Source organism: Petaurus breviceps, unplaced genomic scaffold, assembly GCF_028583685.1.
Source record: "Petaurus breviceps papuanus isolate PSGF00001 unplaced genomic scaffold, PetGlider_PUasm1.0 90604, whole genome shotgun sequence".
In the NCBI taxonomy this organism is placed as follows: Eukaryota; Metazoa; Chordata; class Mammalia; order Diprotodontia; family Petauridae; genus Petaurus; species Petaurus breviceps.
Genome location: NW_027187285.1, coordinates 3,797,308 through 3,815,411, shown reverse-complemented (window position 1 = coordinate 3,815,411; position 18,104 = coordinate 3,797,308). Strand labels below are relative to the sequence as shown.

Here is an 18,104-nt window from a genome sequence, read left to right as displayed (position 1 = left end):
GAACCACCTGCTCCTCATTGTATCTGAGTTGTAAAATGTCTCAATTATCAATACTTTCGTAGATTGTGCTTACATTGGCACACATTTGGCTGTTCCTCAGGAGGGTCCGATAGCATAGGAAAGGTCAACTGCTTATAACCATCCTCAGAAACAAAAGAATGAGCAGAAGCACAGCAGTTTTTATTTTAACTTTTTTTCACTTAGTTGTTGCTAATAGTCTCTAATGAAGACAGAGCCATCACTATAATAAAAGAAGATAAAAACTCCTTCCAGTTATCGGTATTCTATTTCCAGGAGAAATATTGCAAGTAAGATGGGAACCAATGATAAAAGAAGACAACAACTCGACCCTAGTTATAAAGTCTAATATAAATAAAAGACTGTCTTTGAAGAGATGAGAAAATGTGCATCTCTCCCTTCATTGCAGAGGTCGAAAATTATGGGTAGGCAACACAGCACACACTATCAAATTCAACTGATAGGTTGATTAGTTTTGATGAATTACTTTTTTTCCTCTTTCATTTTTATTCTTTGTTGCAAGGGATGGCTTACTGCTACAAGATAAGGGAACATATTTGAAAATGAAGGTGATGTTAAAACAAAGACAGCAGTTAAAGTCTTTTAAAGACTGGCATTGAATATCTGAAACTAATCAAAGATGGCAGACATACCATTTCTTCCTGGGACTTAATGATGTTGGCCTGATCTTGGCACTTGGCATTGAGTGAATCCATTTGGCTCTGAAAATGGTCTGCAGCTTTCCTTTGATCCTGAGACAGGGAGACTTGGAGCCTCTCATTTTCATCCTTCAACTGTTGAGAAGAATATGTTCTGTTAAGTTTCTGGTCTGACAATTTTGTATTAAAAGTTGTCCAAAGAGATTTCATCCCAGAAGAGACTAGTATAATCTCTTGTTGGAGGAGATCAGATTTCAGAAAAGCCTATAACATATCACCTAACTCAATAAAATGTTCATGAGCTATCTCAGGTAAAATAAGAACTCAGGTGCTACTTTGTAAAATAATTTATCATAACAACTACTGACCTGCAATTGAGATAATAATTGTAATTATTTGACATGGACGTTTTTAAAAAGTTATTATCAAATATATTAATGTTATTTTTCTGCTCTGATAAAGTGAAATGAATTGTTTAATGAAACACGAGAAATTGTTTTCCCTACATATATGTAATGAATGATCTGAAGAAATATATAAAACAACAGCATTTTCTTTCAGTTTTACAATGAAACATCCCTTCATCTATTCAATCCACACAGAATACAGTGGAGCAAGGCAATATTAAAGTCCATGTTCCCATAAGCTTAGAGAAAATGGTTTATGGTCAATGTGGTCAAATGTAAGCAGAAGATGTTTAGTTTTCTCTAGCAGGACAAATAAGAGGAAAAGTATGGTCAGCATCAGCACCAGCTTCCCCTTGCAGAGGTATTTATACCCAGGGAAAGCAGAGATAAATAGATAGAAGCCCTTGAAATAACTACTGCACTTAAGACTTCATTAACATAGGTCATACATTCCTCTGAGCCTCTATTTGACTATATCAAGAGTCAGCAATCCACAGCTCCTGGGCTAAATCTGGTCCATGATCTGTTTTTGTACGCTCTATGAAAAGCTAAGGGGTCATAGTTCACCAACCCCTATTTTATACAATTGTGTTAAAATTAGGTTTTTAAATGTTAAGTGACTTGCCAAGATAACAAGAAATTTCTGTGAGTATAAATAAATCCTATAAAATATACACCTTTACCCCTAATATTGGATTTATCCCCTCTGCAATATTTGTCATCCTGACACACAACTTTGATAAAGAAATATTAACTACTTTTTTCCTCCATAAAATTATATACACTGCTGGGGCTAGCAGAAGTAGAAAATCCATTGATAGTTTGATAAGAACAGGAACTGAGGAGGCAGAAAAGGTTGGTTGTTTAAAGTGAAAGTCTGTTTAACTACCATTCATGCCTCTTCAACTCTTTACCAAGCTTATTGAGGCTTTCTTTGTCCAAGAGAAAATATGAGCCTATGCTACCTTTACTGTATTGTTGTAGTTCCTGAGGTTTACAATGTCAGTAGCCATAAGTAATTTTTCATCCTGAATCTCCTCTCCCCCATCCAACCCCCAGCCTATTTTGCTAGTAAACTGTCACCTACCTGAGATGGGGCAGAGGGAGGATTTTGAGAATGAACAGTTGGAGATAAATCAGACAACCTACGCTGTTGTCACAAACCCTAGACCATTTTCATTATTGGTTTTACCCTTTTCTTTTCTGCCAGATGTTCTTCCTGCAGGTTCTTTAACTTTCTCTTCCATGTTAATTTCTGGAAAATTAAAGGTATATAAAGGATGATTATTGAGCTCTGAGCAGAAGTTCTTAATCTAGAATCCGTGAACTTGGTTGCTTTTATAACCATATTTCAATATAATTGGTTATCTTTGTATGTATATGTTATATATGTGTACATATGTATAACATATGTTCATATGTTATGTATACATGTGTATATATGTTATATATCATCAATTCATATATTTAAAAACAATATTCTAAGAAAGAGTTACAACAGCATCACCAGACTGTCAAAAAGGACACACACACACACACACACACACACATGCACAAGTTTAAAAACCTCTATTTGAAAGGGTTGATGGTTGAAATAAATTTCCCAGATTTTGTCTGTCCCAAATTTTTTCCATATCAGATCATCAGAATATACTGATTTTTAAATGGCCCAGAATCCCAGAATGACTTAGGGGCTTCTTCTTTTGTCTCTTTCATATAGAGCTGGATTATATCAAATTATAATTTATTCTATGACAGCTGAAGCAGGCAAAAATAAAAATAGTCATATAGAATTGCTGTTGTTTGTCTTTCATTTTCAAAGGGGACTAATGATATCATGGGTAATGTCTTAACTCATTCATGAATTGGATTTAAGTGAGGCAGAGTTGAACAAAGCCATCAGCCTCACTCTCTTCCAGAGTCACTGAAGTCCAGTGGCAAGACAAAAGTCAAGATGACTGGCAATGGCCCAAGATGCAGTGGATGACCTTGGCATCTTTGATGTCTGATCAAGCTCTAAACAACCCTTTAACTCAGTCTATTGGTTGCCCTCAACCTCATTTAGCCCATCTGCCAGATGATTTATTGGGGTGTGGCTCCTGTACACGCTTGTGGCTTCTTGGAGCCACAAGTGAGAGTTGAGTGCCAGGTAGACACCAAAGGTGAATGAGCAGTCCTGAAAAGAGCTCAGCAAGCCCTTACACCCGAGGTGCTAGTCCTTTCTGAACACCCCACACAATCTATATCATCACTGAATTTGATATATAATCGCATCCAGAGCAGGAAGAAGAATTGGGAAATTTTTGAAATGAAGTTCCATTGATGCTTCTATTCTCAGTAATAAAATATTGAATTATCTAAGTATCAGTTTAAGTACAGCCCTATGCCTGGATTTGAGAAGACAGAATGTTTATGGGCCAGCTGGAAATAAACTATAAGACCTGTGAAGTGAATATATAACTGTGGCAATGCAAACACAATTTCATTGGTTGATCAAGATAGGGATAGTTAGTGAGCATGCTACATTAACCTTGTTTTTCCAAAGGTCACTAAAAAAGTAGCAGACTGGGCAGGGTGGGGAAGGCTTGGAGAGGCACCATAGTTTACCTATTTAACAAAGCATTTTATAAAGTCTCTCACTCTTGTGAAGAAGATAGAAAGGTAAAGACAAAATCACTTGGGGTGATTTCTAACTAATTGAATGGCTAGACCTAAAGAGTAGTCCTTAGTAGTTCACTGTGTATTTGAAATGAACTCACTAGTGATGTGCCTCCAAAATCTTTGCTTGACCCTTTGTCATTTAACATTTTTCAACAATGTCTTAGATAAAGACATAGTTTTCATGTGCATCTAATATTCAGATGGCAGAAAACTGGGAGATACACACTGGATTATATACTTAGGATTCAAAAAGCATATAGTAGGCTAAAACATTTGGCTGAAATTAATAGTTTGGGGGTGGGGAGGATATGCACTTTATAAATACAAGGTGGACTGCAAGTTTGATATGAGCTAATCCAATAAGCAATTATTAGAATATCTTAGTTAATAATATCATATGGAAGATTAAAAAAAACTAACAATCTAAGACTCAGTAGGAAAATATTTGTATTCGGGAGTAGGGAAATTTTGCCCTTGTCAAACTGTATCTGAAGTATGGTGTTCAATTTTCGGAACTATTTTATAGGTAGAATTAGCCTGATACCATCCAGAATGATCAGAATGGTAAAAGGTCTCAAGTTCATAATATGGATTAATTGAAGAAACTAAGCATGTTTCACCTGGAAAAGAAGATATTTAAAGGGAACATAATGGCTGCGTTCAAAAATTTGAAAAGTAATCATGTGGAAAAGAAGTTCGATTTGTTCTGCTTGGTCCCAAAGGACAGAAATAGGAGCAATGGGTAGAAGTTACAGAGACAAATTTAGGCCGGATGTTAGCAAAGACTTTCTTATAATTAGAGCTATTGGAAGGTGGGAAGAGTAGATTTAGATTCACAATAAGTCATCAAGCAAAAGCTGGGTAACCATATGGCTGACAAGTCGTAGGTAGGATTCTCCCTCACAGATACTTTAGAATATATATAGCCTCTTGTAAGTCCTTCAAACTCTGAAATTAAGTGATGCTGTGAGCAAAATCCATTACTTAAAAAAAATTAACTTGGGGAATAGAAGTAGAAACAGTTATATTACATGAACTTGCTAAATGTTTTTTGTTGCTATGGACAAGGAAATTTGGACCATAAATTATATAATATGCAACCTTATAATAACAGTTTATTCTAAAGAAATCAAAATTTAGGGGACTTCTATTTTATTAAACTTAATGAGCTGGCAGGTATACCTTAAAAATCAACAAGTTGACAAATAGTTATTAAGTGTTTTTTTGTGTGCCACATGCTGTGCTAAACACTAGAGGTACAAATAAAAAAAAGGTTATTATCTTCAAGTTGTTTCTTCCATTCAATTTAAAGAAGATAACATTGGGAGCAGATAGAATGGCTCCAAAAATGGAAGTGGAGATGAAAGATATAAAGAAAACTCACCTGATGTTCAAGCTTCTCCTTCATGTCTTGTACCTCCTTTGCCTGTTTCTGTCGGTCTTCAGCATCATCATCCCTCAGTGTTCCAAGATGAGACTCTGCTATAGTGTGGGTTTGCAATACTTGGAGTTTCTGAAGAGATTGATAAATATTTTAAACTAAAATCTCATCATAATAGTCTCTTTCATATCTTGTGCTATGTAAAGAGTATACACTGATAAAAGAATCCTTTAACTTGGTCTATCAAAAGATCTTCAGTCCTATAAATATCTTTATCAGCCTACAAATTTTTGATCTGCCATTCTTTCATTTACACATGTGACAGGAATGGCTTCAAGCAGAAAGCTGCTGAAGGAGAACAGAACCTAGGAGACAAAACAATTTTCACTAGGATTTTTATTTCCCTAAAGTATAATTTCTTTTGAATCTAATTCTAATCTAATATTTTCCATGACTGAGAAACTGTAAATCCTATATCATTCTATAAAATTAAGAAAATGATAAGCAATTATACCTTTCTATATGTTGAAAGTCTTCTTAAAAGTTTAGTTGGTTGGTGATATAAGTTCAATGGTTTTGTTCTTTTTTTTTTCAAATTACATGTAAAAACAATTAACTTTTTAAAAAAAATTTCAGTTCCAAATAATCTCCATCCCTCTTCTTCAAACCTTCTCATAGAGAAGGCAAGAAATTTAATAGGGATTGTATATGTGTAACCATGCAAAACATTTTCATATTAGTCATATTGTGAAAGGAAAGAGACAAAAATGGTTTTGGTTTTATAATAAATTTAAGTTCACAACAAATCACTTATTGAAGATAAATTTAAGGCTATATCAAGGGGAAATACTCCAAACTATAAGATAGATATATATAAAAATAATAGATTGTATTGAATTTGGGACCAGAAAAGAACTGGATTCAAATTTAATCTCCTGTTTTGCAGTTTCTCATGCTTCCTCTGAAACTGTCTAATGAAGAGCTAGCCCTTCCATAAACAGACTAAGCGATCCATGTCCCTGCTTCTTTGACTTGATTGGCATGAACTTCCTTCAGTTTGCAGGGGAAAAAATACGTCTACTGACCTCTTCTTATCCCTTCCACACCACGAGTTTCTGGATAATTGTGTGTGCCCCCTGGATTTTCACCTTACAATAATCACTAAACATCTGGTCTAATTTTTTCCTGCCCCCTTTTCAGAGAAGTGTTGAAAATCGTCAGAGTCAATGTTGAACTTGAGAGGAAGGGAACTGTAACAGGATCCTCTACATGTATATTCTTGCAATATGTCTTTTCCAACAGAGAAGTGAAAACTGAATACATAATTTAGTATATACAATGGTTCTAAGGTCCCTGGCTTTTATTTGTCTGGAAAACATAATCAGATCATAGAAATTTCCAAATTCCTTTTTCTTTAGGCTACTCTGTAAAACTGGATTAGTATCGCTAGCCTCTAACTTCTAGCCTTGAATGCCTCCAAATTAAGTACCAAATAAAGTCCAAGCTCCCCACATTGGCATTTAAAACATTCCACAATCTGACTTCAACCTACCTTTCTGGCTTTATCTCACATGATTTCTCCTCATGTATTCTATATTCCAGGGCAGCTAATGGTATAGAGCACTCACTGGACCTAGAGTCAGGAAATCCTGAGTTCAAATCCAGTCTCAGACACTTACTAGTTGTGACCCTGGGCAAGGCACTTAACCTCTGTTTGCTTTAATCCATTGGAGAAGGAAATGGCAAACTGCTCTAGTAGCCTTACCAAGAAAACCCCATGGAGGGTATTGGCTTGGTATGATCCACAGGGTAACAAAGGGTCAGACATGACTGAACAACAATAACTCCATGTTCCAGTCAAATTGGACTAGTCCCTATCCCCAGAATATACTTCAAATTTTCAGACCTCTGTACCTTAGCTTACCGTCTACCCCATACCAAGAATATAATTCCATATATATATGTATATATATATATATGCCTGTTGATATCCTAGACACCCTACAAATCCTAGCGAAATGCCACATTTTCCAGAAAGATGACAATACCTTGTTCTGCCCAGATATCAGTGATCTTTCACTCACTCTCATAGTAATTGATATTCCTTTGATATACATTTAAATTTACATTTTTTATTACAATTACCTATTTGCATACCATATCTTTCCTACTAGCCTATAAATTTCTGCCCCAATATGTTGCATGAGTGTGTGTGAAGTATCACTTTCCACCAATGAGGAGAGATCCTATCATATTTATAATCAATTAAACCGATAGTCAGTGGCCTAATAGGTACTACACACACAGAGATACCTAAACTATGCATTATGGATAGGAAAGAGCTAGTAAAAAGAGAGAAACTGAAACAACTGAGTGAGAAAGGCTGCCAAAGCAAGGTTCTAGGATGGTGTGTTGGACTAAGACCAACAGAAGAAAAATTAACCATCATGAGTAGCAGGGACAACGCTTCTGTCATTTTGGAACCAAAAAGGAATAGAAGTGATCAAAAAGTCAAAATAGATCATTTCAATCACAGAAAATGCAAATGCTTTTGTAAGAACAAAAACAACACAACTAGTGTTAGAATGAAAAGTGTCAGGGTGACTAGGTGGCACAGTGAATAGAGCTCCAGCCCTGGAGTCAGGAGGACCTGGGTTCAAATCCAGCTCAAACACTTAACATAAAACTAGCTATGTGACCTTGGGCAAGTCACTTAACCCAAATTGCCCTACCTTCCCCCTTCCAAAAAAGAAAAAAAAAGAATGAACAGTGTCTACCAAAGGAAAATCTTTACATCAAATATCTCTGACAAAATCTGATATCTAAAATTCACATGGAATTAACTCAAAAGTTTAAGTGCTGGGAAGCCAGGTAGCACAGCGAGTAAGAGCACCGGCTCCAGTGTCAGGATGACCTGGGGATCGAATCTGGGCTCAGACACTTAGCACCCACCCAGAAACACCTGGCCGTGTAACCTTGAGCAAGTTACTTAACCCCAATTGCTTAGGGGTGACCAGGTGGCTCAGAGAGTAAGAGCACTGGCTCCAGTGTCGGGATGACCTGGGGATCAAATCCAGGCTCAGATACTCAGCACCACACCCAGAAATAACTGGCCGTGTAACCTTGAGCAAGTTACTTAACCCCGATTGCTTTAAAAAAAAAAAAAGTTTAAATGCCATTATTTAATAGATAAATGGTCAAAGGACATGGATAGTTTTCAAAAAGAATAACAATTAGCAATCTTATGGAAGACTGTTTTAAATTACTAATAAGAGAAAGGCAAATTAAAACTCTGGGGATTTTCCTCACACCTCTGAAACCGGCAAAAATTACAAAATGCAGAGGTTGTTTGCAAAAACAGGCACATCAATAAACTGGTATGTATTATGGGCTGGAAAACAATTTGGAATTATAAGAGAAAAGTAACTAAATTATTCATATCCTTTGATACAGAGAACCAAATATGAAGCATACATTACATAGGAGTTGAAGATATGAAAAAGGTCTCATCTATACAAAAAAAAATTCATAGTGACAGTTTTGGTAGCAAAAAACTGGAAACAAACTGGGTACCAATAAATAGGGAAATGACAGGAAAAAAATCGTAATATATTAATATAATTGGACATTATTACACCATAAAAAATGACAAATGTGACTAATTCATGGTAAAGTACTAATGCTAAATGAAGTAAGCAAAATCAGAAAAGCAATATACCCTAACATGACAACAATAATGTGATGGGAGGGAGAGAAGGGAATAAGTATTGACAAAGCATCTACTATGTATCAGGATTGAGCTAAGGTCTTTACAATATTTTCTCATTTGATACTCACAACCACCTTAGGAGGTAAATGCTGTTATTATCCACATTTTACACATGTAAAAACTGAGGCAGACAGAGGGCAAATGATTTGCCCAGGGCTACACAGCTAGTAAGTGCTTGAGACTGCATTTGAACTCAGGTCTTCCTGACTCCGGGCCCAGCATTCTATCCACTGTACCAAAATACAAATTATATTGTAAATTATAATGATCAATCTCTGCCCCAGTAAAGAGATGGGGAAAACATACTTTTCCTTGGAAGGAGTTGGGGTAAGGGAAGGGCTATGGGCTCAGAATACTACAAATGCTATTGGATATATCAGCTATGTGGGTTGGTTTTGCTTAACTTTTCTTTCTTACAAGGGAAAGTTCATGAAGAATTGGAGGGGATGGGGGAAGGCTGCAAAAGTATAAAGAAAGATATGCAGAAATAACTATGATGTAAAAATACATGATATCAATAAAACTTTTTAAATGGAAGTACCCTGATCTAGAAATGCATTTTTGAATTATAAATTCATTGCCAAGACAAAGGCTTTGTATTACTCTTCCATTCCTGTAGCACGGTTATGAAGAACTGGTTCCCTGGCACTATACTGTGCTAGATGCCGGGGATATGAAAAACAGCCCCTGCCTTCATAGAGCTTATCCTTTAATGGTAGATGCAACATGTAACCAAGTATGTGAATCCCTTTCAATGTACAGAGTGAATATGCAAAACATGTGGTTTCTCTAAAAATATTTTTAAAATGTGAATGAATTTAAATGACATCATCCAATACATTATTGCTCTGAAGAGTAGACCCTGACAATCTATTAAAGTCAGATTGCATTTATTTGAACTATAAAGAAGAAAAATTGAACATGTAGCCGATTGAAAGTATGTAAACCTTTTATGGAACTTACTTCTTCTAGCATGGACTTCTGACTGGTAACACTCTTAAATTCATTTAGAAGCAATTGTTTCAAATTGTCTATTTCCTGGTAAAGCTTCATCCTTTCCTCGTCTTTCCATCTGTCAAATTCCCTCTTTGCCTCTGTTTCCCTCAGACGAATATTCTCTGCTTCCTGAAAGGACAAGCAAGAAATATACTAAAGAATTTTTCAATTTAATTTTTATAACAATCACTGGTCACCAACTGCATAACCAACCAACAGTTACATAGCTATGGAAATACACAGGAGAACTCTATCATACAGCACTGTATGCTCCTTAAATGGTCACAAAGCCATGAGGTCCATATTCACACCTCTACAACCCAATTGTATCCTCCTTGAGGGCAGAGTGGAACATTATCCTACTCCTTTTGCATCTTTTGCCAACAGCACATTTCTGCTCACTCAATCGATGCACCAATGGCTCATACTTTATGTGAGCAAATGATACAGAAGAAGGTAAAAATAATTTGGGCTGAAGTATGATTGGGTGGGGAAGGGGCTTGAGTTACTATACAGGCATATGATTCACTTCCTCTAGGTAGGTCTGACAAAATTATACAAATCTCTTTTCCAGGCCACCTAAAGTTATTTCTTAAATCAATAATTGGTGTACTTTCCTCCTCAGTTAAATGGGAATTATAATATCTGTAGCATTGCAAATTATATTATCTGCAGTATTGCAATCCTTATGCAGGTATTGTAATGATTAAATAATATAGCGTTTGTACAACACTTTGCAAACATTAAAGCCCTATATAGAAATCACTTATTGTTATCCTGCCCTAAGTGGGCTTACAGTCTAGTAGGAGAATGCCACACATACACAAATGATTAACATACCAAATAGAATATGATATGTGCACCAAAGAAGAACACTTTGGTCCTCAAGCTGAAAGACCATACAGAATTGTTCTAATTTTCTGTATAGCAATAGCCTGCACCCTCAGGGAGCTCTGCAGCCCCAAATCTACTCATCTTCTTGACCTGCTCTACCTCACTCCTTCCATGGTCCCACCTGAAGCTGCCGTTGCCTCTCCGCCTCTCTCTCAGCTTCCAGCTGGGACTGGGTCTGCTTCAGCTTTGCCCTCAGTTCTTCTATTCCGTCTTCCACATGTTGCATTTGCTGCTTCTGTTTTTCTGTCAAGGCCATCCAAACAAAGGTGTTCCAAGCTTAATCAGTGATTTAGGAATGTCTTTGCTAGGAATGTGTGTATAGGAGGGACTAAATAGATTTGCAGGTATGCTATTATGCTCCTTGTCCCTTAAATTTGCAAGATGCGATGCTAAATAATGTAATGCTAAATAAAGTAAGCTTTAAGTAATCTAGCTAATTAGACCAATATCCTTAACTTTTTTTGTGTCACGATCCCATTAAGAGTCTGGTGAAGCCAATGGACCCCTTCTCAAAATAATATTCTCAAATGTGTGAAATGAAATGCATAGGATTGATTACCAAGGAAACCAATTTTACTCAAATATAGTTATCAAGATATTTAAAAAAAAATAAAACACATTCACAGACCCCAGAATAAGAATCTTTACTCTGGAGGATGGGGAGATCCTCATAGGGTCTATGCCTACAATTCATTTTTCTGTCAACAGATGACAGTGACACACACCACATTTGAATAGACATTTTGAAGCAAAATAGTTAACCAGGAGTTTCTCTTCAAAAGTCCTGCTCCAGTATCCCTTCCTGGTGAGGAAGTGACCAGGTTCAGAGGCTATGTAAGAACTCTGGTACATTCTCCCAATCTAGAAAAGCTTCAGGTACAGTCCAGCAAGAGGCTGTGTGTCAGTAATCAGAAGGTCAGTCAAACTAGATCCAGGGAAGCTCATCATTGGATGATTTGCCACCAGGTTCTGAATTATTTCAGGTGCGACTCATGAAGTCCACCTACTAAGGTTGTGATCTGCCTGGTGAGTGCAGTAACCACACCAGTGAATTAGACTCAGCATGGGAGAATGGAACAGATGCTGGTTCTAGAGTCAGAGGACACAAATTAAAATCCTATCTCTGCTGCTTATTCCCTGTGTGACCTTAGGCAAGTCACTTAACCTCCCTTGGCCTCAGTTTCCTCCTCTGAAAAATGAGAGGGCTAGACTATATGGCCTCTGAGGTCTCCTCCAGCTCTAAATATGTGATTATATTATGAAACATTAGATTCTTGAAATATCAAAATATTGAGACACATAGTGGTTTCCTAATTGCATAAAAATGCCATTATCAGTACAAAACAGTTTTCACTTAAATCCTGTAAATTAACACCATGTACCATAGATTTTTTTATCCTAATCCCTCTTTCTACAATATCCTGGATTCTCAATATAGAGTTCTATTTGACATCTTTTACATTGCCAAAATCAAATCTTAGTAAAAGGATCTTCTAATTAGTGAATAATAGACAAATCACCTCAGATTCCTAAGAGTTCAAAATCTCCACAAACACTTAATTCTCACAATGTTTTTCAAAGGTCTTTATAGAGGTAGCAAATATTTCAGGTTTTTTTACCCTTTTTTGTGTCCCCAGAATTTAATACAGTCCCAAGCACATAGTAGGCACTTAATAAATGATCATTGACTAATGTATTATTCTCATTTTAAACCTAAGGCTGCACCATAAACACCTCTCAATCAAAATGTAATATTTTCTACATTTTAACTTGCCGTCCAAAACAGCCTCTTCATGCTAATCTCACAGAATTATTCTAGGGATCTAGTGAGATCTTGTCTTGATCATAATGATTAATCTGAATTGATTTGAATGATTAATTAATTATTGATTAGTTAAATTAGTACTTTACCATTATTAATTAATGACAATTAATTAATTAAATGATTAATCAATAATTGATTCAATATGAACCATAATGATTCTTCTTCCCTATCAATCAGTCAATCACCTGTCAGACACTGGGAATACAAAAACAGAAGAAAAATAGTCCCTACCCTCAAGGAGCTAATATTCTACTGAAAAGAGGTGATTAACTTCATGGGAAAGTAAATATAGGATTATACAAAATGTATTTATGTAAGGAAATTTGGAAGACAATTAAAAATTTGGGCATTGATTCTCACAGGGTATTGTCATATGGCTAAATTTCCTTAGGTGTTCCTCAAATCATCAGGAACTTATACTTGCAATCACATGCTTATGTAAGAACCTCTCGCAAATGCCATGGAGCTAATACTCAAATGTGTAAGTTTCCTGCCTTTCCCTCAGTGTGCCACCATTCCTCATAGCAAAGAATAATACTGGATTGTAAGCAAAAATAATTTGAGAATCACTGAAGTAGAGTAAATCAGGAGATAGCCCTTCAGGAGAGCCCCTCCACTAATGGAGGTTACAACTCCTCCAAGTCTTAGTAGATGAATCACAAGCTTACAGATTCAGAGTTGGACAGGACCCACAGAGATCATTTAGTCCAGCCCCCTCACTTTACAGATAAATCCCTTGAGGCCCAGAAAGGGGAATTAACTTGCTCAAGGTTATACAAGTAGCTGAGATAGAACTGAAACTGTGGTCCTGGAACTTGAAATTCAACTCACTGTCTACTATACTAAGATGATCTTCATGAGAAACCATGACCTTTTTTATGACCATTCATTACCTGATGGTCAAGCACTGGGAGATGGGCCTGTTCATTAGGTTAAGCCTCAGGAATCAGACACATCACTAGCCTCACACTTGAAGCTTTTTCAACCCGCAGAATCTGCCAGATGAGTCTCCTCTGGCAGAGCCTTAAAGAATCCAGGACCAGCTTTGTACCAAAGTGAGTCATCAAAGTATGACTTCAGTGGAGGATTGTTGTCATAAATAATAATAATCAAATAATTAGATATAATTCTGACCACTTAAAAAAAAGAAATTAAGATCTTATGAGCTCATCTCAAAGGTTTCTACCACAATTTGGGGTAACTATTAATTCTGTGGGTAGAGAATACTAAGATATAAAAATGCATAGAAGAAGCAGTATAGTATATTGGAAAGAGCTAAAGATAAAGAAAATACTATTGCTGTCCTATCTTTGCTAGTAACCAACTCATCATATGACTGGGAAAGAATGATTATAGTGCTACTTTATGAAATAATAGTAATAATAATACCTAACATTCATATAATGTTTTAAGATTTGCAAAGTACTTTTCATATAGTATTTCATTTGACACACACAACAATCCTATGAACAAGGTAAGAGAAATCCAATTATTCCTATTTAATCAAGAAACCAAGGCTCAAATCAATACTCGCCCAACACTTGTTTGTCTGACTCTCTGTGACCCCATTTTGGGGTTTTCTTGGCAGAGATACTAGAACGGTTTGCCCTTTCCAGCTCATTTTACAGATGAGGAAACTGAGGCAAACTGGGTTAAGTGACTTGCCCAGGGTCACACAAGTAGGACGTTTCTGAGGTCAGATTTGAACTCAGGAAGATGAGTCTTCCTGATTCCAAGTCCAGTGCTCTATCCGCTGCGCTACCTAGCTGTCCAGGCTCCTAAATGGAGAATCTAGCATTAGAATTGGCTTTCTGACTGCATATAAAGTGCCCTTTATAACACTGTACCAAGGTGATCACTTAATTTTCTTGAGTTCCAGTTTTTTCACTTGTAAAATGAATGGGTTGAAGCAAATGAACTTACAGGTGCCTTTAAGGTCTAATATTCTATAATTCTATGCTCTTCACTTAAAATTGGTTGGATGCAGTTTAGCATAAAAATACCAAGGAGATTCCATTATGAGTCAAGGGTAAGAAGTCCATGATTGTGTCCCAAGCAGAAAAGTAATGGCAAGCAAAGAATCAGTGCTGTATAATAAGAAAGACACTGGATTTGTAGTCCAAGGGCACGGGATCTTGTTCTCAAGTCTTAGCTTTACCACTTACTAGCTAGGTGACCAAAGTCCACTTATTTCACTCCTCTTAGCCTCAGTTTCTTTATCTGTCAAGAGGAAAATAATGTTTACATTACCTGTTTCACAGGATCATTGTAAGGAAAGCACCTTGCAAAATATAAATTATTGCACAAATGTGAACTATTATTATATGATCTTGTGTAGAATAGAGAAAAGTGTGACTCCAAATCTTCCATTTTAATGGGAGTTTTTTTTTTAAGAAGGAAATGGGTAGGGGTGGCCACGTGGCTCAGCAAGTAAGAGCACTGGCTCCAGTGTCAGGATGACCTGGGGATCAAATCTGGGCTCAGATACTTAGCACCACACCCAGAAATAACTGGCTGTGTAACCTTGAGCAAGTTACTTAACCCTGATTGCTTAAAAAAAAGAAGGAAATGGGAATAGAGGTATTTTCCTACTCTGTAAAATGAGGGGGCTAGACTAGATAAGCCATAGGAGTATTTCCAATTCTGACATTCTTTAGTGCTATAATTCTTTCCCAGAAGAGTATTTTTCTTTTTTGGGAGTAGGGGGGAAAGCAAGGCAATTGAGGTTAAGTGACTTGTCTGAGGTCACAAATCTAGTTAAGTGTCAAGTGTCTGAGATCAGATCTGAACTCAAGTTCTCCTGACTCCAGGGCCAGTGCTCTATTCACTGTGCCATCTAGCCACCTCCAGGAAGGGTATTTTTCCAAGAAAGAAGGGATGCCTATAGCTAAAGAAGAAAGGAAATTCCTAAAATGGCCAGTTCCCTCAATGTTCAGGACAAAATTAAGTATCACTATGGGCAATTGGAGTCTCTTTCAGGAGCTTTTCCTTTCCATCCAGCCCTCTCACCATAATTTTAAACCTCTCCTTACTGGATGGCTCCTTCTCTGGTCACTTCAAACATGTCAGATCTCCCATATTCTTTTAAAAAAGATCTTTATTTTACTCTATCATCCCTTAAGATGATTATCATTCCATGTCTCTCTCCTCCTTTTCATAGCCACACTCCTGAATGGGCCTACATTCATTGCTTCCATTTTGTTATTGCCCATTCATTTCTCAAGTTCTTGCTTTTCCCCACCACTCCACCAAACCTGCTCTAGCTAAGGCCATGGATGCTCTATTTATTGCTAAAAGTCTCTCCAAGGTCACTAATTATTTTTTTATTGCTAAATTCAATGACCTCTTCTCGGTCCTTATCCTTCTTGACTCCTCTGCAACGTATGTCACAGTTGACCACCATCTCTTTCTAGTTATTATCTCTTCCCCGGGTTTTCAAGAAATTGATGATGTGGGCCTCTATCTACTTATCAGATTCCTACTTTTCTCAGTCTCTCTTATAGGATCATCACCCCATGTCACCAGCTACCTTTTGGTTAATTCCCCCTGGATGACTATAGGGATCTTGAACTCAGCAAATGCAAAACAAAGCATGTCTCCTACTAACTTCCTTAATTCTATCAAAGGCATTGATTGCCATCCTCCGATCGCATTGGCTTGCAACCCCAGAGTCAAACCTCAGCTCTTCACTCCTATCTTACCATTCAAAAGAAAAGGGAAGGGAATGAGTAATTATATAGTCCCTGTTAGGTGCCAGGAACTGTCCTAAGCACTTTACCAGTATTATCTCCTTTGATCCTCACAACAACCCTGCAAAGTAAGTACTATTATTATCCCCTTTTTAAAGTTAAAGAATCTGAGGCAAACAGGTTAAATGACTTGGCCAAGGTCACACAGTCAGTAAATGTCTAAGGCCAGATTTGAACTCAGGTCTTTTTGACTCAAGACCCAGCACTCCATACATTGAACCATCACCTGTATCTATGTGCAAATATTATAAGTTACCAGATCTTATTGAATCCATCTCCTCAAAATTTCCTACATCCATTCCCTGCTCTCTACTGATACCACAAACACTTTAGTTCGGGCCTTCATCACCTCTTGCTTGGATTGTTTCAACATCCTCCTAATTGATCCTCCTACATCCATTTTCTTCCCTCTCCAATCTATCCTCCAAATTGATATTCCTAAAGGACAAATCTGATCACCTCACTCTTCTACTCAAGAAACTTCAGTGACTCCCCATTCCCTTAGGATAAAATACAAATTCCTCTACTTGGCATCTAAAACCCTTCACAATCTGGCTCCACCCTATATTTCCTATATAAACTGATATAGGGTAACAGGTAGCCCCCAAATCCCACACAATTGCTACCTGTTACTAGTCTGTCATCAAAAGAGCTCAAAAGAGCTCAGCTTCCACCCTGCTTACACGTTTATTTAATCCTATCCACTCGGCATTTAGGTGCTTGGCTAGCACTAAATATATTTGTGCTTATTTGTGTCTTGAGCACGGGACTTAGAATCAGGACACTCAGGTGTAAATCCTGACTCCGACACTTAGCAGCTCACCTTTGTATAATTGTTTTCCTCCCAACATCCCTGGTATGGAAAAGTACTGTTCTACTTTACAGATGATAAACAGAGCCTGACTCATTAAAGGTCATACAGCTTGTAGGCAGTAGAGCTGGGACTTGAATTCAGATTCTCTAATTCTAAATCTAGCATTCTTTCTACTATACCAAACAGTCTCCTCTGGCCATGGCATGTCATTTAATTTCACAGCCTCAGTTTTCTCATCTACAAAATGGGGGTTAACATAACACTACCTAGCTCACAAAGATGCTGAAGAAAGCACCTTGTGGCCCTTTAAAGTATATAAACTGATTTTAGGCTTGTCTTTAAACTATCTAAGTATATTTATATTGCATAGCTTTGATTATAAGCTCCTTGAAGGCAGGTAAATTTCCATCTCCCTCACACTAAGGTCTAAGCTTTGAAACGGTCAGTAAATGTTGCTCACCAGACTGCTTCACCTCAATATGTCTTCGCTGGATGTGGCCTTGAAGATAAGAGTTGTTTATGAAAGCCTTGTCACACAAATGGCACTGTATATGAAAAAAAATAGGAAATAGATTAAAATAGATGATAAAGTAATAGCTAATATTTGTAATGCACTTTATAATCACAATATACTTTATATACATTTCTTTTTTATTCTTGTAACTACCATAGGAATGGGAATTTGAAGATCTTCCCTGCCCCTTAATAGACCTGGGGGGAGTTTGAAGACCTTCCCTGCTTTGAAAGTAAACTCTGCCCCCTAATAGGCTTAATGTAGTCACATAGAGCCTGTGGTGGGAGGAGTTTGCTGAAGGGAAACAGATCTACAGGAAGCTGGGAGTCAGAGCTAGATAGATGGTGGGAGAGAGAGGACACTCAGGAAAGAAGATAGAGAGGTCTGTGAGTAAATATTGATCTTATATTTGTTTGT

The 18,104-nt window shown here is 37.0% G+C and overlaps 1 protein-coding gene across 2 annotated transcripts in view; it reads right to left on the bottom strand.

Annotated features, from left to right (window-relative positions):
• DZIP1L (DAZ interacting zinc finger protein 1 like) overlaps positions 1-18,104 on the bottom strand; it is a 72,755-nt gene that overhangs the window by 24,354 nt on the left and 30,297 nt on the right. For both annotated transcript variants that reach the window (XM_069063904.1, XM_069063905.1), the window contains 6 exons: positions 17,634-17,718; positions 10,907-11,028; positions 9,859-10,020; positions 5,130-5,258; positions 2,277-2,339; positions 672-812 (listed from right to left, as the gene is read on the bottom strand). In XM_069063904.1, the coding sequence (XP_068920005.1) occupies positions 672-812; positions 2,277-2,339; positions 5,130-5,258; positions 9,859-10,020; positions 10,907-11,028; positions 17,634-17,718 (702 nt within the window). The remainder of the gene's footprint in view (positions 1-671; positions 813-2,276; positions 2,340-5,129; positions 5,259-9,858; positions 10,021-10,906; positions 11,029-17,633; positions 17,719-18,104) is intronic.